This window comes from Dendrobates tinctorius, unplaced genomic scaffold (assembly GCF_039654945.1).
Source record: "Dendrobates tinctorius isolate UK_male_01 unplaced genomic scaffold, ASM3965494v1 ptg000011l, whole genome shotgun sequence".
Taxonomy (NCBI): domain Eukaryota; kingdom Metazoa; phylum Chordata; class Amphibia; order Anura; family Dendrobatidae; genus Dendrobates; species Dendrobates tinctorius.
Window position 1 is genome coordinate 16,734,070 of NW_027361679.1, and position 23,774 is coordinate 16,757,843.

At 47.2% G+C, this 23,774-nt stretch overlaps 2 protein-coding genes and 1 long non-coding RNA gene across 4 annotated transcripts in view; 2 read left to right on the forward strand and 1 right to left on the reverse strand.

Moving 5' to 3' along the window:
- The window catches only part of SMARCAD1 (SNF2 related chromatin remodeling ATPase with DExD box 1), a 217,570-nt gene extending 215,482 nt beyond the window's left edge, over positions 1–2,088 (reverse strand). Inside the window, exon 1 of the mRNA XM_073590005.1 lies at positions 1,950–2,088. The gene's annotated coding sequence lies outside the window, so the exon portion shown is untranslated. The remainder of the gene's footprint in view (positions 1–1,949) is intronic.
- Positions 2,089–2,149: 61 nt separating this feature from the next.
- LOC141101168 (uncharacterized) overlaps positions 2,150–23,774 on the forward strand; it is a 205,902-nt gene continuing 184,277 nt past the window's right edge. Inside the window, exon 1 of the long non-coding RNA XR_012234903.1 lies at positions 2,150–2,221. This is a non-coding gene — a long non-coding RNA (uncharacterized lncRNA). The remainder of the gene's footprint in view (positions 2,222–23,774) is intronic.
- LOC141101139 (uncharacterized) lies at positions 16,955–20,261 on the forward strand. 2 transcript variants are annotated; one of them, XM_073589982.1, is made up of 7 exons: positions 16,955–17,087; positions 18,175–18,222; positions 18,290–18,348; positions 18,423–18,494; positions 18,612–18,990; positions 19,067–19,223; positions 19,346–20,261. In XM_073589982.1, the coding sequence occupies exons 3-7, from the start codon at positions 18,304–18,306 to the stop codon at positions 20,259–20,261; spliced, it is 1,569 nt and encodes a 522-aa protein (XP_073446083.1). In that variant the 5' UTR covers positions 16,955–17,087; positions 18,175–18,222; positions 18,290–18,303. The 2 variants fall into 2 exon arrangements, with proteins under 2 accessions (XP_073446083.1, XP_073446093.1); XM_073589992.1 differs by lacking the exons at positions 16,955–17,087; positions 18,175–18,222 and having other exon boundaries at positions 18,296–18,348; positions 19,067–19,973.

Genomic DNA, 23,774 nt, shown 5'->3' on the forward strand with positions numbered 1-23,774 from the left:
CTGGCCCAGACGTCACCTCTCTGCTGTCCAGAATCCCGGAGTGTCTATCAGCCATATTCCTCCTTCTCCTCTCGCTTCCTCAAGCTCAATGTGGACAAATCCGAACTCATCATCTTTCCTCCATCTCACAGATCTTCCTTACCTGACCTATCACAATTAAGGACATCACGCTTTCCCCAGTACTGGAAGTCCGCTGCCTCGGAGTAACCCTTGATTCTGCCCTGTTCTTCAAAACACACATCCAAGCTCTACCTCCTGTTGCCTCCAGCTCAAAAATATTTCCAGAATCCGTCCTTTCCTCAACCCTCAATCTACTAAAATGCTTGTGCATGCCCTCATTATCTCCCGCCTCGACTACTGCAACATCCTTTTCTGTGGTCTCCCTACTAACACCCTCGCACCTCTCCAGTCCATCCTTAACTCTGCTGCCTGACTAATTCAGCTCTCTCCTTGCTACTCCTCCGCTTCTCCCCTCTGCAAATCTCTTCACTGGCTTCTATTCCCTCAGCGTATCCAGTTCAAATTATTAATACTGACCTACAAGGCCATCTATAAACTGTCTCCCCAATACGTCTCTGAACTAATCTCCCGATACCTTCCCTCACGTGATCTCCGATCCAACCAAGACCTCCTTCACACTTATTTGCTCCTCACCCAACCGCCTCCAAGACTTCTCCTGAATAGCCCCCACCCTCTGGAATTCTTTGCCCCAACATGTCCGACTATCAACCACATTCGGATCCTTCAGACGGAACCTGAAAACCCACCTCTTCAAGAAAGCCTACAGCCTGCAATGTCCCCACTACCTCCTCACCACTACTGGAGATATCACCTCAACCAACACCGGAGCTGCTGCAACCCCCCAACCTACTGTCTCCTTCCCCACCATCCTGTAGCATGTAAGTCCGAAAGGGCAGGGTCCTCTCCCCTCTATCAGTCTGTCATTGTAAGTCTGTTTACTGTAAGTGATATCTGTAATTTGTATGTAACCCCTTCTCATGTACAGCACCATGGAATCAATGGTGCTATATAAATAATAATAAATAATAATAATTACTTTGGCCTCGGTCACAGTCATACTGAGGAATAGCCTCCCTCGTATATAAGCTTTGCACGTTTTCATATGACAGGAGAAAACCACCCGGGAGTGGCTATGTAACCCTGCGGTTAGTTCAGATTTCACCTGCTTTTTCTAGTTTATTCAAAGTACGCAGATTAGTAATGAGATTTTCATAAGGTTTCTATTAACACTAGAGCCGCTAATATAGTTTTTTTAGAACTCTAAAGTTCTAAAAAAAAAAAAATTCTATGTTTTGTAGGCACAAAAAATACTGTAAAAAGAACAAAATATATAAGGGTCACATCCACTTACTATACAAACACGATTTCAGAAATGTATTGCTCAATGCTGCCATCAATATCAAAATGTACGGTGGGGAGGACCACCCACCACCACATAGGTTATTTCTATGGACCCTTCATCTGTAGATAATAATGGTGCCAGCCGTCCCCCTGCACTGTCTCCTGGATAGTCAGTGATCAGGAGAACACTACGTTCAGCCTCACTGCTACCTCATCTGCTGCTAACAGAGAACAATAGATCGACAGGATGCCGGATACAGGAGGAAATCATCATGGCCGATACATGCGCTTCTAGTGACGTCACTATCAGTACAGCTGCAATGGCTGACACCTGCCAGACAATGGCCCCTGCCTAGGACTGCTCATTCCACACGGATGCGGGTAACGGGCAAGGACAGACACGCAGCATCCCCTCACAGCACACGGTGCGCGCACACGTCCACACAAAGACACCGGCCGGCTTCTCCTCACACACATCCTGTGCCAGAAGCATGCCCGCGGCTCTACACCGTAACTAGCGGCTCCCCCCATTCCCAGGGGCGCTGCTCGTGTCTCGGCACGTCCAGTCCTCCCTGCGCGCTCCTCACCTCTTCCTCCTCCGCTTCCCGCGGCTTCTCTCTCAGGGCTCCTGCCGGACGCACTCTGATGACGACACCACGCAGGCCGGGAATAGCCAGGCGCAGCGCTGACGTCGCCAGAGACGTGTACGCCGCTATCTGTGACGTCACTGCGTTCAGCTCTCTGGTAACTATAGCAAGCATAGAACGCCTGCGCATCGAGGGAGATAGTTGTGTGCAGTATAGACGTGGAAATGTGGCGGGAAAAGTATTACCACAGAACACTGGGACTGAAAGTTAAGGTACAGCCGTAATGTATGCTGTCTGAGGGAGCACAAGGGAGCTGTGTGACCAATTATTGCCACTGCTGTCACAAAAGCAACTGTTACCCTGTGCTCACACATTGTTAGCGGGCTTGTCCACTACTGGACGACTCCATAATGCCACTGTTCTGTACACTGACCTCCTGGACACAGACGTCACACCGCTCTGACGGAATATGTCAGGTGCAGGTGGTCACCAGCGACTGACATCCCAGTGTCACATGCCCACCAGGAGACACAGCGCCGGCATCATAGGGATCTATGGAAAAAGAGAAAAAGGCCACTGCATACAAACTGTGCACACCCGCAATAGAATATATCACAAAACGTTGCTTTATTGTCACAAGAGCACAAAGACAATTAAAAACATGAATCTCATAACCCCAAATCATATGTCACATATACATGATACACCAAACAATAATATGGCAAAAAAGCAGATACAGCCTAAATTAATCACAGTATGAGTCAGTGACCAGGCACAAATGTATCACATATACAATCCACCCTGATATGCTAAGGCAAAAAAGGTTATATACTGTATATATACACATGAAGATGGCAAAGATGACCATATAAATCAGTAACCAAATGATAACAAAAAACAACAAAATTATTTCAGGCTATAGTCAGCAATGCAAGCACAACTGGCGTCTAATGTAAACCTGGTTGGAAAAACTTATAAGACAAAAAATGAATGGGCATCCCCATTAATGCCTTATGAGTAGTGTTGAGCGATACCATCTGATATCGTGAAATATCGGATCGGATTGGATCGGACTGATACCCGAAAAGTATCGGATATCGCCGATACCGGAAACCAATGCAAGTCAATGGGACAGAAATATCGGAATTAAAATAAACCCTTTCTTTCCTTGCAGGTTAATTCTACATGAAGAAAAACAATAATATAGAATGTATTGGGGGAGGTGGAGGAGACATTAAAGGCATAGAGGTTTAGCCCAATCAAATGGAATAGCAGGAATATTTTTTTTTTTTTTAAAAGACGTTCGGAGTTACAAAGATATTGACTATGTTAACCTTTTTTATATTTTGTCAGATATGTATGTTTCACTACTTCCATGCTCTTCACCTTCTTTTTTACTTCTCCCACACTTTCTCCTTCATGAGCCTCAGCAGCAGCAGCATCTTTTTCATCAACTTCTTCACCTTATTCTTCATCTTCTTCTTCACCTTCTTCCTATTATTCTTTTTTTTTAAATTCTTCATATTCTTCTTATTCAACTATTCTTCTTCATATTCTATTCTCCATCTTCTTCCTATTCTTCTGCTTCATCATATTCTTATTTGTGACAGGCATTCCTGTAGTTGTTATCTATAAAAGTTTGAAGATTACACCTTCCGTTCTGCCTGTCACAAAAGATTTACCACAGGATTTGTCCGCGTTCAGTTTGGCCTGCAGCAGCAGGCATTTTCCAGGGGCACCGAGAGGAGGAACGGACTCACCCCCATACACTGCTTAGTCTTCTTCTGCTTATAATTTAGATAATATCTATTGCTCTGATTTTTAGTCTTATGCTTAATGTTCTGCTTTTTGTTCTTCTGCTTTTTGTTCTTCTGCTTCTTGGTCTTCGGTCTCTTGTTGTTCTGTATCTTGGTGGTTGTCTTCATGTTCTTTGTCCTCTTGGTCATCTTCTTCATGGTCATCTTTTTCGTCTTCGGGGTGGTCTTCCGGGTCGTCGTCTTCAGGGTCATCGTTTTCGTGGTCATCGTCTTCGGAGTGGTCTTCAGGGTCGTCGTCAGGGAGATCCAGAGTGATAACCAAAAACCATTTCCAAAAGCTTGAACTTGGAAATGTAGCAGAAGGTACAAGAAGGCTGAGGAACTGCCGAGAACCTGCTGACGGTACTGGAACCCGGATGGGTAGCAGAAGGAAAAAGAGCCAATGGCACTACCGAGGACCAGCTGATGGTACTGGAACCCGGTTACGAAGCAGGAGGTACCTGTGCTAGAAAGCACTACCAAGGACCAGCAGACGTTGCTGGAACTCGGATACCGAGAAGGAGGCACCTAAGCCAATGGCACTGCCGAGAACCATACGGTGCTGGAACCCGGATGGGTAGGAGAAGCTGCAAGAGCCAGTGGAACTAGCGAGGACCAGCTGACGGTGCTGGAACCCGGAGGGGCAGCAGATGGAACAAGAGCCAATGGCACTACCGAGGACCAGCTGACGGTGCTGGAACCTGGTTACTAAGCAGGAGGTATCTGTGCTAGAAAGCACTACCAAGGACCAGCAGACGTTGCTGGAACTCGGATACCAAGAAGGAGGCACCTAAGCCAAAGGCTCTGCCGAGAACCAGCTGACGGTTCTGGAACCTGGATGGGTAGCAGAGGGTACCCATGAAAAACAAAGTTGCAAGGCTGCGAGCTGGCCGCAGTTACCGAAACCCACAGTCCTACGGGGGGTGCTTGTCCTATTGGCACTACAGAACCAGCCTTTATTGCCAGATCCCACTGCCCACATAGGAAGCCCATAAACTGCAGGCACCATAGACTCGGCTAACCCGACCGCAACACGACAGGACAACGTATTGGTGGCAAAGTGACATTGACACTACCTGGAAACAGCAGGCGTGCTGGAACCAGGCTGGGCAGGAGAGAGTGTGAAAACCTCAAAAATTATTTCTGCACCTGTGCAGCTGCCATTTTACTTACGTCAGCTGCACCCCGGATTAGTTCAGATGCATTTGGGCCTGTCTGGTTTGTAACTGGGCAGGAGAGAGTACCTGTGCCAAAGACAATGCCGGGAAATAGCTGGCGGTGCTGGAACCCAGGGAAAATACTACAAACAGAGTGGAGACAGAGGCCTAATTGGAGCAAGTTTAAAATCTGTAGTTGTGTGAGTGTGGACAGAGCAGGAGAAATTGCCGGACACACAGCTGGGGATCAGATGACTTTTCTGAACCCCAATAACACTGGAGCATATGTTGACTGTGCAGACGGCAATTCTGAGCAGCAACTGGCAATGTTGGAGCCCAGGGTCAAGCAGGGTGTAGGCTGAGGCCTAATTTCATCAAGTTTAATATCTGTTGTAGACTACTACTGATTGTAAACGTGCTCCAATTAGGCCTCTGGCTCCACTCTGTCTCTAGTATTTACCCTGGCCTCCAACACTGCCATTTGCTGCTCTGAAGTGCCATCTAGTAGTGGGAATGTGGACAGAGCAGGAGACATTGCCGGACACACATCAGGGGATCAGCTGACGTTACTGAACCCCAGTAACACAGGAACAAGTGTTGATTGTGCAGACGGCACTTCTGAGCAGCAACTGGCGGTGTTGGAGGCCAGGGTAAATACTAGAGACAGAGTGGAGCCAGAGGCCTAATTGGAGCAAGTTTGAAATCAGTAGTATGAACGTGGAGGCAGCAGTAGACATTGCCGGACACACAGCAGGGGAGCAGCTGGCGTTACTGAACCCCACTAACACTGGAGCATGTGTTTTTCTCTGTGCAGACAGCACTTCTGAGCAGCAACTGGCGGTGTTGGAGCCCAGGTTCAATCAGGGTTTAGGCTGAGGCCTAATTGGAGCAAGTTTTATATCTGATGTAGTTTGAATGTGGAGGCAGCAGGAGACTTTGCCGGACACACAGCAGGGGAGCAGCTGGCATTACTGAACCCCACTAACACAGGAGCTAGTGTTTTTCTCTGTGCAGACGGCACTTCTGAGCAGCAACTGGCGGTGTTGGAGCCCAGGTTCAATCAGGGTTTAGGCTGAGGCCTAATTGGAGCCAGTTTTATATCTGATGTAGTTTGAATGTGGAGGCAGCAGGAGACTTTGCCGGACACAAAGCAGGGGAGCAGCTGGCATTACTGGACCCCACTAACACAGGAGCTAGTGTTTTTCTCTGTGCAGACGGCACTTCTGAGCAGCAACTGGCGGTGTTGGCGCCCAGGTTCAATCAGGGTTTAGTATAGGAGTAACCCCGGCACACTAATAACATGAAAGTAAAGTCTTCTCAACGACAGTCTTTAATTGTTGTGATTTTATTGATTGTGAAAAAAAGGGTGGTGTTACAATCCAAAAAAGGGTGGTGTTACAATCCAACGTTTCAGCTCTACTTCTCGAGCTTTCATCAGGGATATGACTAGATCCTTGGTTTTGAGGTGTGTGTATAAGTGGTATAGGTTTGCCTTTGTAATCCAGCTGCTGGAACGGTACCTATAGTAACCACGATGTGTAGGGTCAGCACGTGACTCCCGTCCTTGTGTCCTAAATCTAGTCAGGTGTGGAGGAGGCCTAATTGGAGCAAGTTTTATATCTGATGTAGTTTGAATGTGGAGGCAGCAGGAGACATTGCCGGATACACAGCAGGGGAGCAGCTGGCGTTACTGAACCCCACTAACACAGGAGCTAGTGTTTTTCTCTGAGCAGACGGCACTTCTGAGCAGCAACTGGCGGTGTTGGAGCCCAGGTTCAATCAGGGTTTAGGCTGAGGCCTAATTGGAGCAAGTTTTATATCTGATGTAGTTTGAATGTGGAGGCAGCAGGAGACTTTGCCGGACACACAGCAGGGGAGCAGCTGGCGTTACTGAACCCCACTGACACAGGAGCTAGTGTTTTTGTTTTTCTCTGTGCAGACGGCACTTCTGAGCAGCAGCTGGCGGTGTTGGAGCCCAGGGTCAATCATGGAGTAGGCTAAGGCCGAATTGGAGCAAGATTAATATCTGATGTTGGGATGAATGTGGAGGCAGCAGGAGACTTTGCCGGACACACAGCAGGGGAGCAGCTGGCGTTACTGAACCCCACTAACCCTGGAGCTAGTGTTTTTCTATGTGCAGACGGCACTTCTGAGCAACAACTGGCAGTGTTGGAGCCCAGGGATTACAGTTCAGGTGGTAGAAACATGAACACAACAGGAGACCTGGATACTGTTGCCAACCAATTATTTTTTCTGGAAGAGAACTGGCAAATTCCGGCGAGATCCAGGCCTTGTTCATTTTCAGAAAAGTAAGCCGGTCAACGTTATCGGAGGATAGTCACGTGCGATGGTCTGTTAGTACACCACCTGCGGCACTAAAGACGCGTTCCGATAATACACTAGCAGCAGGGCAAGCCAGCACCTCCAATGCATACTGGCTAAGCTCTGGCCATGTATCCAGCTTAGAGACCCAAAACTTGAAGGGGGAAGAGCCATCTTGGAGTACACTTAGAGGGCAAGACATGCAGTCTGTCACCATTTTTTTTTTTTTTCAGTAAATATGTTTATTAGAATTTTAAACAGTAAGAACAGTAGAAATAACCATTACAGTGTCCAGAGCTATACATTACATCTCTGTAAAAGCAGCACGCATATAGCCGAAAAGGATACATGCTTGCTCTCTCGAGAATCACCTCCGGACATGAACCTTATATACAGAGTAACTAACCTATAAGAAAAGCAATTGTGTAGATAGAAGAAAAAGGAAGAAAAGAGAAAAGGATAAAAGAAAAAAAGGGGGGGGAGAGGGGGAAATAGGGAAAAAGGAAGTAAGGAGGGAGAGGGGAGGAAGAGTTAATAGAGACTCCGCAGTGTAAATGCCCACATATTGAGGATTATGAATATGCACGCAGCCAAATCAGGAACCCCGTGCTCTCCTTAAGGGATTGCCAGAGGAACCAGTTGCGTCCCTGATCATATGTAGCATCACCGTCTTCCGCCGCCAGTGACTCTAGACGATGTAGTCTCTCCATTTCAGTAATCCATTCCTCCGTGGAGGGGACCTCATTGGACCTCCAATGCCGTGGAATAACCGCTCTGGCAGCCGTTAGACAAAATCTTATGATCCCCTTTTTAACGGAAGCTATCAAACTGGGAATCAAGGACAGTAGGGCTACTTGGGGGGAGAGCTCGTGGCGGACCCCGGTCATCAGGTGAAAGGCATCAAAAACTGAATTCCAGGAGGGTTGCAGGGGACCACAGGACCACCAAACATGAAGCATCGAGCCCGTGGCGGATCCACATCTCCAGCAGGCATCCGGGGTCTCCGGGTTAATCCTATGGAGAAGTGTGGGACACCTATACCAGCGCGTCAGCAATTTATGATTCCTCTCCTGCGCCTGACAGGACATTGTCATCTTATGTGCAAGAGTGAAAATTTTTAAACTATCGGCCTCAGAAAAGGTGATCCCCAGGTCCCTCTCCCAAGCCTCCATAAATCCAAGTGTAGTAGGGGGAAGTGAATTCAAGACCAGGCCATAGAGCACCGAAACCACGTGGGAGGGACCCTCGGTAGGGAGCATCATGGACTCAAATGGCGTCAGTGCCCCCATTGGTACACTGAGAAGGAAGCTCCGCAATTGCAGAAACTCCAGCCAGGACAGCGGCGTCGTATGACAAGGGTCTCGTAACCCCCGCACATCGGAGAGCCCCGCAAGCTTATCTCTCACCTGGCCCAGTCCCACCCCGTTAAGTCGTGACCAACACAAATACGTAGATCTATTAATTGCTGGGGGAAAGGCCGGATTGTCAAAAAGGGGACTCAGTCTGCTCAGTCAGGAGGTCAGGTGTAATTTCACATAGGATCTATCCCAGAACCTCAGAACAATCTGTGTGAGTGGTGCATAACTCGACACAGGTGGGCACCGATCCCCCCCAACCAAGGCAGCCAATACAAAGAAGAGGGCGATAAAAGTTTCTCCAAGAGCACCCACTGTTTATGAGCATCACCGAACCTCCAGTCGAAAATCCTAGAGAGCAGGACTGCCTGATAATAACGTTTAAAATCAGGAAGGCCCACCCCCCCCTTTAGTTTTGGGTCTCACTAGTATCGAGAACCGAGTCCGCGGTTTCCTAGTTCCCCAGATAAAGCTGTTGATAGCCGATTGCAGGCGCCTGAAAAAAGAATCCGGAACCTGCACTGGAGCCGTCTGGAAAAGATAGAGGAATCGGGGCAAGATTTCCATCTTGATCACTCCCACCCGTCCGAACCAAGATAGCTGAGGTCTGCTATATCGTTTAAGGTCCGAGATAGTTCTCCGCAGGAGCGGGACATAATTCAGAGCTTATGTTGCGTTAATGTCAGCAGGTATTAAGACTCCTAAATATTTCAAGGCGGCAGTCTTCCACTTAAAAGAAAAGGACGCCTGGAGCTGAGAAACCAGATCGTCAGGCAAAGAGACACTAAACGCCTCCGTTTGGAGTAGTTGACTTTAAAATTTGAGACCTCCCCGAACCTACGGAACTCTCGGAAAAGTACAGGAAAGGCCACAGTCGGGTTGGTAATATATAGCAGTAAGTCATCCGCATATAGAGATATCTTGAACTCATGTTGTCCAATCCACAGACCCTCAATATCAGGTGTCTTCCGTAATGCCACTGCCAGATGTTCCATCGCAAGGATATAAAGTAAGGGGTTAAGGGGGCAACCCTGCCGGGTCCCATTCCTTATATCAATGGACGGGGAGAGGGTGCCATTCACTCTGAGACGGGCCGTAGGTCTATGATACAGTGCAAAAATCCTCTCCAACATGTTAGGACTCCCTCCCTGTTGTTTCAGGGACGCACGTAGAAAGGGCCAGCCTAGGCGGTCAAACGCCTTCTCAGCGTCAATAGATAATAAGCATGCTGGTACCCTTCCTGTGCGCATTTACGAAGTCAGAAGCAACGTCTTCAGCGTGTTATCTCTGGCCTCCCTATGTGGCACAAAGCCCGCTTGATCATTATGGATGGACCCAGGGAGAACAGGGTTCAGTCTACCAGCCAACACTTTCGCGAACACCTTCACATCCACATTAATAAGGGATATAGGCCTATAGCTTGCACATATTAGGGGATCTTTCCCCGGTTTAGGAATCACGGTGATTGTAGCCATCAGCGTTTGGGGGGCAAAGGGACAGCTGGCCGAGATGGAGTTAAACAGTTTGGTCATGAAGGGCACCAGGGAATCCGCATACAACTTGTAAAAGGCGGTGGAGAATCCATCCGGGCCGGGGCTTTTACCATTAGCTAAGGATTTTATTGTGCCTAAAACCTCCTGTTCTGAAAGAGGGCTCTCCAGGGCCTCAGACTCCTCCACCGACATGGACGGGAGCTCAGTGTCTCGGATGTAATCGGCCACCCGTGCTTGAAACTCAGGAGGAGACATATCAGACAACGGGCCGCTTAAATTATAAAGAGAGTCATAATATGCTCTGAATGAGTCCACAATCTCCCGAGGAAAATGGACCAGTTCACCCGCAGCAGACCTCACGGCAGGGATGTAAGTAGTGGGGGCACGGGGGTGCAAAAACCTCGCCAGGGCTCTCCCAGGTTTATCAGAATACTTGTACAGAAATTTATGAAAGCGATCCCTCTGTCGTGCTAATGTCGCGTCCAACAAGGTACTCAATTCACAGCGTGCCCGGAGAAGATCAGTCAGCACCCTGGCATCTCTAGTCCTTTTATGATATAACTCCAAAGCTTGGACACGAGACAACAAACCCTCTATGTTAGTCTCCCTCTCGGGCCCCCTGTTGTATAAATACTCCCCGTATAACTCCTTTCAAAGCTTCCCATTGATACGGAATAGCCGTGGGGTCATGTTTGTGAAAATCTAGAAAGTCCGAGATTGCTGTCTGCACGGCCGCCCGACATGTTAGATCTCCAAGGAGAACAGGGTTTAAGGACCAGGTCCATTCTCCTGGAGCGAGACTCGGCAGCCGCAGGGAGAGCAAAACCGGGGCATGATCCAACCATAACATCGTGTCGATGTCGGACTTTGGGTTAAAAGACAGGAGCCCGTGGCTGATCAAAAAATAATCCAATCTACTGTAGGAATTATGTACTGTGGAAAAGTAGGTATAGTCCCGGGCAGTGGGGTGTAGTAACCTCCAGACATCCACCAACCTTGAGTCCGTCAGGGCCCGACGCAGCCGGGGACACCGCTGACCTATCCGAAGAAGAATCCACAGCGCGGTCCAACACCATATTGAAGTCCCCTCCCATAATCACATACCCCTCCTCAAAGGCCGAAAGGTCCTGTAGGTACTTTCTGCACGCCCGGACCTGGTCTTGATTGGGGAGATAAATGTTAGCTATGGTGAACAGATCATGGGCAATTTTAAGCTTCAAAAACACATATCGACCATCAGAATCCGTCATAGAGGCGACTACCTGAGCCTGTAGAGACTTATGCAATGCAATGCTGACTCCTTTAGACTTGGAGTCAGAATTACTTCCATGGAACCACTGTGTGTAGTATTTATGGTTAAACGTAGGGATTCTGTCTGATCGGAAATGCGTCTCCTGTAGCAAGAGTATATCAACCCGTTGCTTATGCATACCATATAAAACCTTCGATCGCTTTTCAGGGACATTAAACCCCCTGACATTAAGTGAGCAGAGTTGTAGGGATGCCATATGAACCGTCGGGCCTACGGGTGGTACAATCGGGTTGGAAAGGAGTAGAGGGGGTGGAGAGTGGGAAAAGATAGAAACAGAAAAAATAAAGCACTAAGGAGAGAAAGTAGTTTAGCCGGAAGACAGGGTTCCAACCAAAGAGAAAAGGAGAAACCAGAAGGCCACTAGGCCTTAGATGTAAAGGTCAATATCAGAGAAAACTCTGAGTAGTGTCAAAGACACACCCTAGGGGGGATGTGATTGGGCAAAGAGCAAGCAGCCAAACCCTCGCAGCAATATAGAGAAAAGGAAATCCAAACTCTACCCTACAGGTCCGTAAACCTGTCAACATAAACATTATTAACAAACATAACAGGACGGGCTGTGGGCCAGATACATTTGCAAAGATGAACACAGTCGGAACGAGCCTCTGAAGGGGCAACACTGGGAGCTAAATTTAGGAGAAAGAGTAGCGTTAGTCAACCTAGGATAATATTAGCGGAATCATATAGTAATACAACAGTTGAACACATCCCATGGGGAGCCCATCAAAGTAGGAAACCATGCATAAACAGTGCAAAATAAGCTATGCTGGAAGCTCCACTCAAGAGTCCCAGATAAAGTCAGATAGGAATGACATCGCTACTAGACATACGGTTCCAGTCCCCCCGCAATAATCAAACTTAAGCAAAGTTACGACCAGGCTTCACATGGAAGACCGGCAACATGTAGGGACAGTGCGGGCGGCAAAAAAGAGAAAGAAAAAAGGTAATAGAGAACATATGGTCTGGGATAGATGATCAGGTGTCGTCAGTCTGAGTGACGGAGCCACGCCGACGGCGGGAGCCCCGTTTCCTCTTTCCCATAGACCCGGCAGGAGGTCCTCCATCGCGGCGCAGTCCCCATAAGTCAGACGCAGTGAGGCGGGGCCAGTCACCCAGTGTGACCATAGGTAAGCTCAGTGCAGCGGTGAAGTTCTGGAGATCCGACGGGGATCTCAAAATTGTCGATCCCTTGTCACTGCGTACTTGCAATTGAAATGGGTAGCCCCAGCTGTAGGGGATCCTATTTTCCCGCAACACCTCCAAGAGGGGACGCAGAGCCCTCCGTTTGGCCAAGGTAAAGCGTGAGAGATCAGCTAGGAGAAGGATATCAGATCCATTAAAGTCTATAGCATCGTGGTCCCTCGCCTTACGCATGATGTCATCTTTAGTTTGGAAGTAGTGAATCCTGCAAATGACGTCCCTCGGCTTAGATGTATCGGGGTTCCTTGGGCCTAGCGAGCGGTGAGCTCTATCAATTTCAATGTGTTCAGTGGATGATCTGCCTAGGAGCGAATTGAAAATGCCATGGAGGGCCGAGGAGAGGTCACGTGGGGCACGGACTCAGGGATCCCACGAAGCCTCATGTTATTCCTCTGATTCCTGTTCTCAGAGTCCTCTAGCATATCTAGGACCACATTGAAAGACTCCGAGTGTAGGTCCAGAAGTTGTTGCTGACTCTGCAAAGGAAAGCGACTCCACCCTAGCCTCCAATGCAGAGACGTTGGTAGTGAGGTGGGACACGTCCTCCTTAAGGGACCCCATTTCACCCCTGCACACCGCCTCCAGGCGCTGTATGTAGCCCTCCATATCAGCCTTGGTGGGGATGGCACTCAGTTGCGCTCTCAGCTCTGAGGCATTTATAGGGTCATCAGGGCCCGCAGATCTAAAAGGAGCCTGTGCAGGGGGGCCATGAGATGTAGCAGTGGCGGGGACACTGTCCTGGGACACTAGGCAGCGAGAAGCCCCTCTCTCATGTCTCCCTGATGGTAGAGAAAGATCCGCTCCTGTCACCTGAGTCTGATAAGGATGCAATACAGGGACAGACATGTCCTCAGCTGGCTCAGCCTGTGGTATGGTCTGACCAGGGGGTGAGGGGCAGGGTGCAGCTCCCACCTCTCCCATGCTCTGTGCTTGGCTCCCTCCTGTCTGCTTCCGCGGTGAGCGGCCAATCCCTGGTGCAGCAGTCACCCGTCCCCCATCCAGTGCCTTCTCTGCTGTGGCCCCATTCCTCTGTGCGCCCATGGTCCCAGTCGATGAGCGCCCATGTACGTGCGGCTGCATAGTGGAGGTACCTCCGCCATTGCTGAGGACGCCGCTGTCCTTCCCGCGCCTCCAGGGGCCGACATGTACTTGGCGATTCTGGCGCCCCCGGGACCCGCAGTGAGCTCCCTGTGCGCCTGAGAGCGGAGTCCAACCTTGCCCTTCATACCGGCGGGTGAGTGGAGCTAGAGATAGCTATTTAATCGCTGCAGGGGCCTCAGGCACGCCGGAGCTCAGAAGAGATGCGTCCTCACAGCTCCATGTCCAAGCCACGCCCCGCCCATACCGTCTGTCACCATCTGACGGAAACGTTGCCTCCTGACGACTGGAGCCGTCTGTGATGGTGTAGACATTTGTGGCGGGCACACAAAACTTTGCCACATTTGGGCCATACTGGTCTTGCCTTGTGCTGAGGCGCTGCCTCTGCTCCCTCTTTGTGCAGAGCTTCCTCCACTGCCTCGACGCACAGAGCTGCTTTGTAAAGCACTAGCAGCACTGCTCTTGGGTGGAATGGAGAACATGATGGAATGTACCAGTGTGTCTTGGCACTCCCGCATTTTATGCTCCCGGTTCAACGGTGTTATGAGGCTTTGTAAGTTGTCCCGGTAGCGAGGATCTAGGAGGGTGTACACCCAATAATCAGCCGCATTGAGAATGTGGGCGATGCGGCAGTCGTTTCTCAGGCACTGCAGCATGAACTGCCAACTGGCCAAGAAACGCTGTCCCCTGCTTGACGCGTCATCTCTGCCTGCTCTGCATCACCCCACCCTCGCTCTACATACTGACTACTAGAGCATTGTGTACCTCCCAGGGCTGTGGAGTCGGTAAGCCAAACCTGCGACTCCGACTCCTCAATTTCCCTTACACCGACTCCCACATATATTGCTTATATTTAAGTGAAAAATTTATTCTAGTACAATGTGAACATCAGACATTAAATCATTTTTATGATACAATAATCAAGATATTTAGATAGAACATAATATTTATTGGAATACATCTTTAGAACACAAAAAACTAATAAATTGTAAACATGTAATACATTATGTAATATCGATTACATATATATATATATATATATATATATAGTGTGTTTATATATATATATATGTGTGTATATATATATAACACTATGTAATAAACTATAAGTGGCAAAAAACAGTTTTCAACAAAAATATACTAAATAACATTTGTGCAGTCTATGAATTTAGATGACCACAAATCTGACCTAATAATTTTAAGGCTAGAGAACAACCTCTCTACAGTAACTTGGGTTGGAGGCAAAGCCGTAACCACATGGGCAACATCTCTAACAATTTCCGGGTATAAAGGAATTGCCTCATGCACAGTCAGTTTTGATGAACGGTTGAATTTTTCTATTTCTTTGAGAACAAGTGAAACATTTTGCTGAAGTATGGTCAATCTGCTTGCTATAGGAGACAGAGTGAAATCTTTTTCCTTGCGGCAACGCTTTGCCTGCTCCATGTCATACAAATACTTGTCAAAGTCAAACTCCTCATCTGATGAGGATGAAGATATGGCAGCAGTAGCACTGTCAGGACCCGAGTCCTCTTGCGCCTGGCAGTCCTCCTGTAGGCCACTCTTCCTAACTGCTACCTCAGTCAGAGCTTCTTTTCCTTTAGTAAGCTGTTGATCATCAAGCAATATACGATGACTTGGGTCCACATAAACAGCTGCCAGAAAAATTTTATTTTCCAATAGCTGTGTCTCTCTCCGTTTCATTGAAGCAGAAATGCCATCTGCGATTAAACAGCAAAATAGCAAGTTCTTCCGCTCCCTCATGAAAATGCCAGGAGTTAAATCCTCAGCTTGTAATTTTTTAGTCACAGTAAATGGGTGATTAAGCAATTCCTTCAATTCAGCCACCTGTGTCCATTGACCTTCATTTAGGGTTACCTGAGGGTTCGCCATATCTATAAGAAATGGTTTTAGTTGATCAACAATTGCCCTTTTCCAGCACGTCTCTTCAAGATGGAATCAATTTTAGGGGTTCTGGCGGCAATAACCAATTTCCTCACTTTTCCAATCAGATTTCCAGCATGTCCCTCTTGCAGACTATCTCTTATTGCCAGCTGCAGCGTGTACACAACACAGCGCATGTGATGAATAGGAAAGTGTTTTGAAGCAGCTTCAACAAGATCATCTATTTCTACAGTATAATTTTGCTGTTCTTCTGTAGTAATATCTGTTTGTTCCTCAGTTACATGAACAGCACTGTGGCCTTCCATCTCAAACATACTGAATCCTAAATGTTCCTCTAGCTGTTGTTAATTACTCTCATTCATCAGTGTAATTGTACTTATGTTTGAAGCATTGTCCGTTACAATAGCAAGAACCTGTTCTTTTTTGAGTTCGTAATCTTGCAGAACTTTTTCCACTAAGGGCTGGAGAAACTGGCTGCTGTGATGAGCTTTAGTATCTTTTACTGCCAGCGTGTTGGTAACAATTTTTGTTGTCACAAACATATCGAACATTGATGGCAAAATAGTTCACTCTGTGACGTGTGCAGGCATCCATTTTAAGAAACATGAGGCGTCTTTTGAGAGTCTTTTTAAGATCTTCCTTTTGTTTAAGGGCTTCTTCAATCACTAATTTTCTAATACTTTCTCTTTCCAGAAAAACACCAAGTTTGGGGGCCATTTCTCCATTAAGAGCTGTAAAAGCTGGTCGTGCAAATAATGTTAATGGTACACCGTCCTTCACAACAAGCTGTATGAGCTGTCTTTTAGACATATCTGCAGTCATTGTTACAGTAACTTTGTCACTTACAAAATATCTTGTTAATGATGTTTGAGACGCTCTTTCCTCCTCCTTTGCCTGGCAGGAAGTGTTAGGCTACTTTCACACATCAGTTTTTGTGCATCAGGCGCGATGCGGCGAAAAGTGTGAAAACCGGATCCGGCGCCTGTTGCCACCGGATCCGGTTTTTTCCCCATAGAGTTTCATTATTGCCGCATTGCGCCGGATGCCTATGCGGCGTATCCGGTTTTTGCTGGATCCGGCAAAAACAGCCAATCCGGCGTCTGGAAAAAACGTTACATGTAACGTTTTTTGTCTGCGGTAAAAAACCGGGAGACGCCGGATCCGGCGACATACGGTTTTTTTTATAATGGTAGTCTATGTTCGCCGGATCCGGCGGCATCCGGTTTTTGCCTGATTCCGGCGCCGGATCCGGTTTTTGCACTGAGCATGCTCCAAAAAGTATCAAATTTGGGGAAAAACACCTGCCAATCTCCACCCACCCTATAGGAAAGGTAGAGAGAGGGCATTAATCACCCTTAAATACAGAGGAGAAAGAGCTACTGGAGACACACACAGCCACTGGATTCTGCCACATATACACCAGCCAGACAGACATCCAGCAACCAACTGGATTTTTGACAGCCATCCACTATTGGACCTCCAGCGAGCAGGAGTTTGAGTGTGAGTATAAAAATTTTCTTGCAAGCATAGGTTTTCGTTTTGTCTGTGTGACTGCCGATACCTGCGCACCCATCCCCGTCACAGCCAGCGACTGTCTTGCCGCCTTCCCAGATAAACTTACCACCATGACCCCCACAACCGCCACTTGAACCCTCTGCCGCAGAACCCCCATCACTGCTGTCACTGCTAGCCACCACGCTGGAGTCCCATGCTGTACCTGCTGCTGCCTGCCCAGCATGTATATGTATATATACACACACACACATGTATGTTGTTCATACATTGTACTATTGTTTTTAAAAAGTTTCAGGTGTGGTCATCAGTGTGGGGGGGATTCTAATTATGAAGGACAGCGTGAAGTAGTTTGCGTGGGTGGGTGTGTGAATTTATGTGTAAATACTGTAGGGGGAGGTACTGTATATACTCGTGTATATGCCAAGATGTTAGGCCCATTTTTGGTGCTAAAAGTCCCCCTCTTGGCTTATACACGGGTCATCTCCCTGTGGGTCAGAGGGGGAGCAGGGGTGTCACAGATCATCCTGCTGTCATATCTGTAGCCTTGCTTGCTTCTCCACTGTCTCCCTTCCTGTCTTCAGTGGTAACGTTACCATTCCTGAATCTGTGCGTTGCAAGCATAGTGATATCCACCTTTCCTGGGTCCATTGCTGCTCCCTGCGGTCTCTGCTGCATCCTCAGTGGGTGCGTTGATGTGAGAAGTGCGTGTCCCCCTCTGCTGGATGAACAGTCACTGACACAAGAAGTGGCAGACAGGGGCGATGGACCCACAATAGGTTTTTTGGTTTTTTTTGGCATATGGGGGCATATTCTATGGAACAGCATATGGGGCCATAGTGTATGGGTTACACACTGGGCTTATGTGTTCCCAATTTTTGGGCCGGTGCGGCTTATACACGAGTATATACATAGTAATTTTGCGATGGTTTGTTGTCCAAGCTGCATTTTATAGCATGGTGAGAGTGGAATTCAAAAAATCTTATTTTTTACTATTTTTGTTGTTTTGTTTGATTGTAAAAATAAATGTTGCACACAGCACAAATCTAAACTACATCGTGCTTTTTTCATGCAGGAACTTGCCCAGGACACTACTGCAAAATCCTAATTTGCAACCCATATTGTAAGTATACAGGCCTGAAAGCTTTGAATATGGTTAGTGTTGTAGGTAACAATTGTTTTCATTACAGAATTTCAGCCAGACATGTCTTCTTCTGGGAGCCCTCCCTCACATCGCCAGCGAAATGAGGTATTTTTTTTTTTTTATTATTGCCAGAACATTCTTGGTACACATAACCCTATATATGCATTCTTGTTTAATAGGAAGCTGAACCAGAGGGTCTCTCAGAAGGAGACGGGCGTAGCGGAGAAATGCCTGGAGTGGGCTCCCCGCATGTAAGTATCTTTGCATTAATTGCACTAAAACATGTTCTTACACATCACTGGACCTAAAAACAAGATCAACATAACAGCATTTAATTTTCCTTTTCTTCTTTTTTTTTTTCATTATAGGCTTCTGAATCTGTGGCTCGTCCGAGAGTTCCTCAAAGTGCCTCCCAGAGTCGTCGGCAACCACGCCGGGGCGGTCGCCATAGAGTAAGGTTTTTTTTTTTTAGGACTTTTATAAGGTTTGTACATAATGCTGTGATTGTTATGTTTACCTTTTTTGTCTTTAAACAGGCTTCACAGCGTGCTCACGATTCCGACAGTGAGGATGTGGCTATTGATGTGGACCTCTTGATTGATATGGTGAGAGATCGTGAGCCGCTCTGGAATATGGCGGACCGCTTCCATGCAGATGCTTGTGTTACTAGACGACTCTGGGAGGAAGTGTGCCAGGCTGTGCTATTTAACTGGGAGGAACTCCATTCTCGGGCACAGAAAGAACAGCGTAAGTATTCACATTTCAGTAATGTTTCCGGATGTATTGTGCTTGATCCTAATCATTTTGTGTTTTCAATTTTCAGGGGAAAGAGTTCAGTTGCGGTGGCGGTCAATGCGGGATCGCTTCAAGAAGGAGTTCAACAAAGAGATGCAGGCTCCCAGCGGATCAAGAGGACGCAGGAGCCGCTATAAGTATTCTGAGGCCCTGTCATTCCTGAAATCAACTATGGTGACAAGAAGGTAAACATTCCTACCAGAAGTGACTAAATAAAAAATGGTCAAATGTGTAATCTTTTTTTTGGCAGCCAGGGCTAATGAATATCATGATATTAATGTCTATTTTTTTCTACTTTTTTCAACAGCACCTTCAGCAGCACGCGGGAGCCTGCATTGAACCCTTCTGGAGCGATCCCCCAGGAGGCCGCCACCATGGACCACAACATACCCAACCCCTCTGCACCCTCCCTGCCTTCCCTTGTGTGTGATCCCTCAGCCCCATCCACCTCTGCTGGAGCATCTGTGCAGGCTTCATTACATGAAGCTGCTGTTGACGAGGTAGGCTTTCCTTTACCTCACCCCTCTGAAACAGCTGCCCTCTATAGAACACCTTTGAGTTCTGGGTGGCTGCGTCAGCAGGGTCAGGAAAAGCAGTTGGCTGCAGAGTTTATGAATCTACATGCATCCTTTCAAAACACTATGAAAGTCATGACCCAGCAAATGTCTGCTGGGTTCAATCTTGTTACTAGAGAGGTGCTTGATTTAGGCACGCGTGTTGAAAGGATGCATCTAGATGCAAATAAAGCGCCGCATCATTCTTTTTTCAAAGCTGTGATTGAGCGGCTGGACAACCTAACTCCTGAACAGCAGCTACATGTAATGCAAGCCTGCCAGGTGGCCTTAGCACAGGTGACATCAGCAGCCCCTCCAACAGGCCCAGTAGTTGCTCCAGGCCCGGTCCTTCCTACCCCTCCTGTACCATACCATTTTACCCAGTACCAACCTCCTGCCCCTTTCCAGTCTGCTTCCCCGTACCAGTTCCCAACTGCATCCGTGCCTACACTCCCTTCCCAACCTACACTCCCTTCCCAACCTACACTCCCTTCCCAACCTACACTCCCTTCCCAATACATCCAGTCTCCTTCCACATCCCAAATTCAAGCGTCCTTCACCCACAGTTTAGTTTCCCCCCCCGTCTATTGTTTTCTCCACCCCTTCATCAGCTTTATCCACCCCTTCACCTTCTTTCTCCATTCCTATACCTTGTCCTTTGCTATCTGACCCCTCACAAACTACATCCTCCCACAACACCCCTGTTGAAGTGGTCCAAACTGAGAGCCCCTCCAATACTATTTCCGCTACACATTACACCAATCTTTAATGTGTTTTGTTGTTACCAATAAAAAAGTTTTATTACAAAAATATAAAAGAAAAAATTCCAGCTAAAGCTGATAAAAATAAAAAAATTTTTTCAGTCTGTCAAATGTTTTTGTTTGTTTTACTGTTAATATAACATGTCGATGTATAAAACTCAATGAGTGTGTGTGTGTGAGTGATTGTGCGAGAGTAGGTGTGTGTGAGTATGTGAATGTATGGGAGTGTGTGTACAAGAACATGTATGAGTAATTACGTACGTGTGTGGCGGTGGGGGGAGGCCTGCTGGTGGGCAGTACTGTGGAAGGTCCTTGGATACCGCTTTATAGCCCCTATATTATTTTCTACACACCACACTACATGATTTAGTAGAAAGTTTTTAACTAAATGATAATTTTTGTTCAATTTTAAAAGAGCTTTGTCAGGAATTTAAAAAATGGGAATATTTTGGTACAAAAAATAGGTAGTAAAACAATATAGAATACTGATACAAAGGTACTAATACTTTACCAAAATTGAAGGGTACAGTAACTTAAACCACAGAAATGGTTTGGTACAACAAGGTTAAAAATTGGTTTTAACATCTCAAACCATGTCATCCTGCCATTCAACTCTACCTTCAGGTGACATAAAGTACTCGGCAAATGTGTCCCTCATTCTGGACACTGCTAGAGTACTTCGCACATTAACACTGCGATAATCATGCAATGTGGTTTCAACATCATTGTCTTCGATGGCAATCTGTTCCTTACTAATAACCAAATTGTGTAGCACAACACATGCTTTTACCACCTCATCCACATTTTCTGTTTTCAAGTTAATTGCGGTCAACAGTACTCTCCATTTAGCGGTAAGAATTCCAAACGAACACTCCACCATCCGCCGTGCTCGTGTCAGGCGATAGTTGAACACTCTTTTTGTTGGTGTCAAGTCTCTGCTTGCGTACGGCTTCAGCAGGTGTTCTGACAGCTGAAACGCTTCATCACCTACGCAGACAAATGGCAGTGGTGGCCCAGAAGTTTGAGGAAGCGGTCTTGGAGGTGGGAATTGGAATGTGTTTCCGTACAAATTACGTCCCATTGCTGAAATTTTAAAAACTTGTGAGTCATTGGAGTGTCCATAGGCCCCAATATCCACCGCAATGAATTTGTACTTGGCGTCTGCAATCGCCATCAGGACTATTGAGAAATATTTTTTATAATTAAAAAACTCAGATCCCGATCCTGCTGGTTTAGTGATCCTGATGTGCTTGCCATCAACTGCACCCAGGCAATTCGGAAACTGACAGATGCTGTAAAATTGGTCAGATATTTCGAGCCACCTCTCTGTTGTGGGCTGTGGGATAAACTCTTCATGTAGACTGTCCCACAATGCGCGGCATGTATACTTGATGATACCTGATAATGTTGAAATCCCAATCCTATACTGGTACTGTAGCGACGAAAGCGATTCGCCTGTTGCAAGGAATCTGTGGGAAAAGTTAAAAAAATAATTAATGCAAAATAACTGCAACAACAGGAGGAGACACATTTCCAGTATACTGAAGTCTGCTTTGAAGGACAAAGAATAACAATTGCTTACCGGAGAGTGACCATCAAACGCTCCGGTGGTGAGATGGAGAAGCGGCAGTAGGTGTCACGTCTCCGGATCAGTTCTCCAACCCTGTCCAGCAAAAAAATCAAAAGTTTCCACTTTCATCCTCGTATACTGAAAAAACTTCTCTGGATTTCCTCGCAACGACAGATATAACGTTGCAAACACTCCCAGTGTCAGCCTCTGTGCAGTTATAGGGTGAATCCAGAAACGACGTCGGCGCAGACGCATGATACAATTGCTGCCAAAGAATTGGCCTCAAAAGTGAAATCAATGTAAGCCTGAGCGATGTTCCCAATAATGGCTTCCATCTTGCTCCAAAACAACAACCTCTCAACAGGGTGTATACCAAGGTATATATAGGATTTTCTGTAAATGCCAGTAGCCAATGGTGGCTTTTGGGCGTTTTTTTAAAAACCGGATCCAGCAAAAAAACGGACAAAACGGATGAAAAAACTGATAAAAACTGATGCTCCGGTTTTTTGCCGGATCCGGCATAATCCGTTGACCGGATCCGGTAAAAAACCGGAACCGGTGCATCAGTTTTTTCACATGTTATGCCGGATCCGGCAATGCGGCACGGCGCCGCATCGCGCCTGATGCACAAAAACTGATGTGTGAAAGTAGCCTTAGTCTGTGTGCTACCCAGCTTTCATTCTTTTTGGTACAGATAAGATATGGAGACAGATATGGATAAGTGGATAAATAGAGCAGATTTCTACTCTGCTTTTGATATTGAAAACATTATCTATGAACTCAAAAACCTTTCAGGTGATGCGGTTTTTTAAAAATCTGATCGGCTTTTGCAGCTGAAAAACGTATCCACAAAAAACGCAGCAAAAATGCTGTGTGTGAATGTAGCCTTAGATCAGGAATGGAACAGCCATTTATAGGGCATTTCATAACTTTCCCAAATTCCTATGAAAAAATATTCAGCACATTCTGCATTGAACTACTGTACCCAATTTATTATATATTTTAGGAGTCGGAGTCGGTCCATTTTATACCAACTTCAACTCCACCAAAATGAGCTCCGACTCCACAGCCCTGGTACCTCCCTCCTCTGGAGAGATGTCTTCCTCCTCCATTGACTCCTCCTCATCCTCACAAAGTGTCCCCTGCCTAGGCCTTTGTGAGGAATCACGTTGCGCAGACTGTCCAGAAGCAGATGGCATTTGTGACTCCTCATCCTCCACCTCTTCCAAAACCTCCTCCCTTAGTGCTTGCAGTGTTTTTTGAAGCAGGCAGATAAGAGGGACAGTCATGCTGACTAGTGCATCATCTGCACTCGCCATCCGCGTGGAATCATCGAAGGCACGCAAAACGTGGCAGATGTCCTTCATAGAGGCCCACTCCGTGGTGCTGAAGTGTGACCGGCGCACAGTGCGACTTGTTTGTGCCTGATGCAGCTGGTACTCCATTACTGCTGCCTGCTGCTCACACAACCGCTCCAACATATGTAACGTTGAAATCCACCTGGTGGGTAGGTCACATATGATGCGATGTTCCGGAAGGCGGAATTGGCTCTGCAGAGCTGCAATGCGCGATCTTGCCATGCTGGAACGCCGGAAGTGAGCGCACTCTATGCGGACCTTGTGCAGCAGTGCATCAAGATCCGGATAGTCCCTCAGAAAGCTGTGCACGACCAAGTTGAGCACATGTGCCAGACATGGGATGTGAGTGAGGTTGCCTAGGCCCAGAGCTGCCATCAGATTTCGTCCATTGTCACACACTACCAAGCCTGGCTGGAGATTCGCTGGCACAAGCCACACGTCGCTCTCCTGCTTGATGGCATTCCAGAGCTCCTGCGCTGTGTGGCTTCGATTC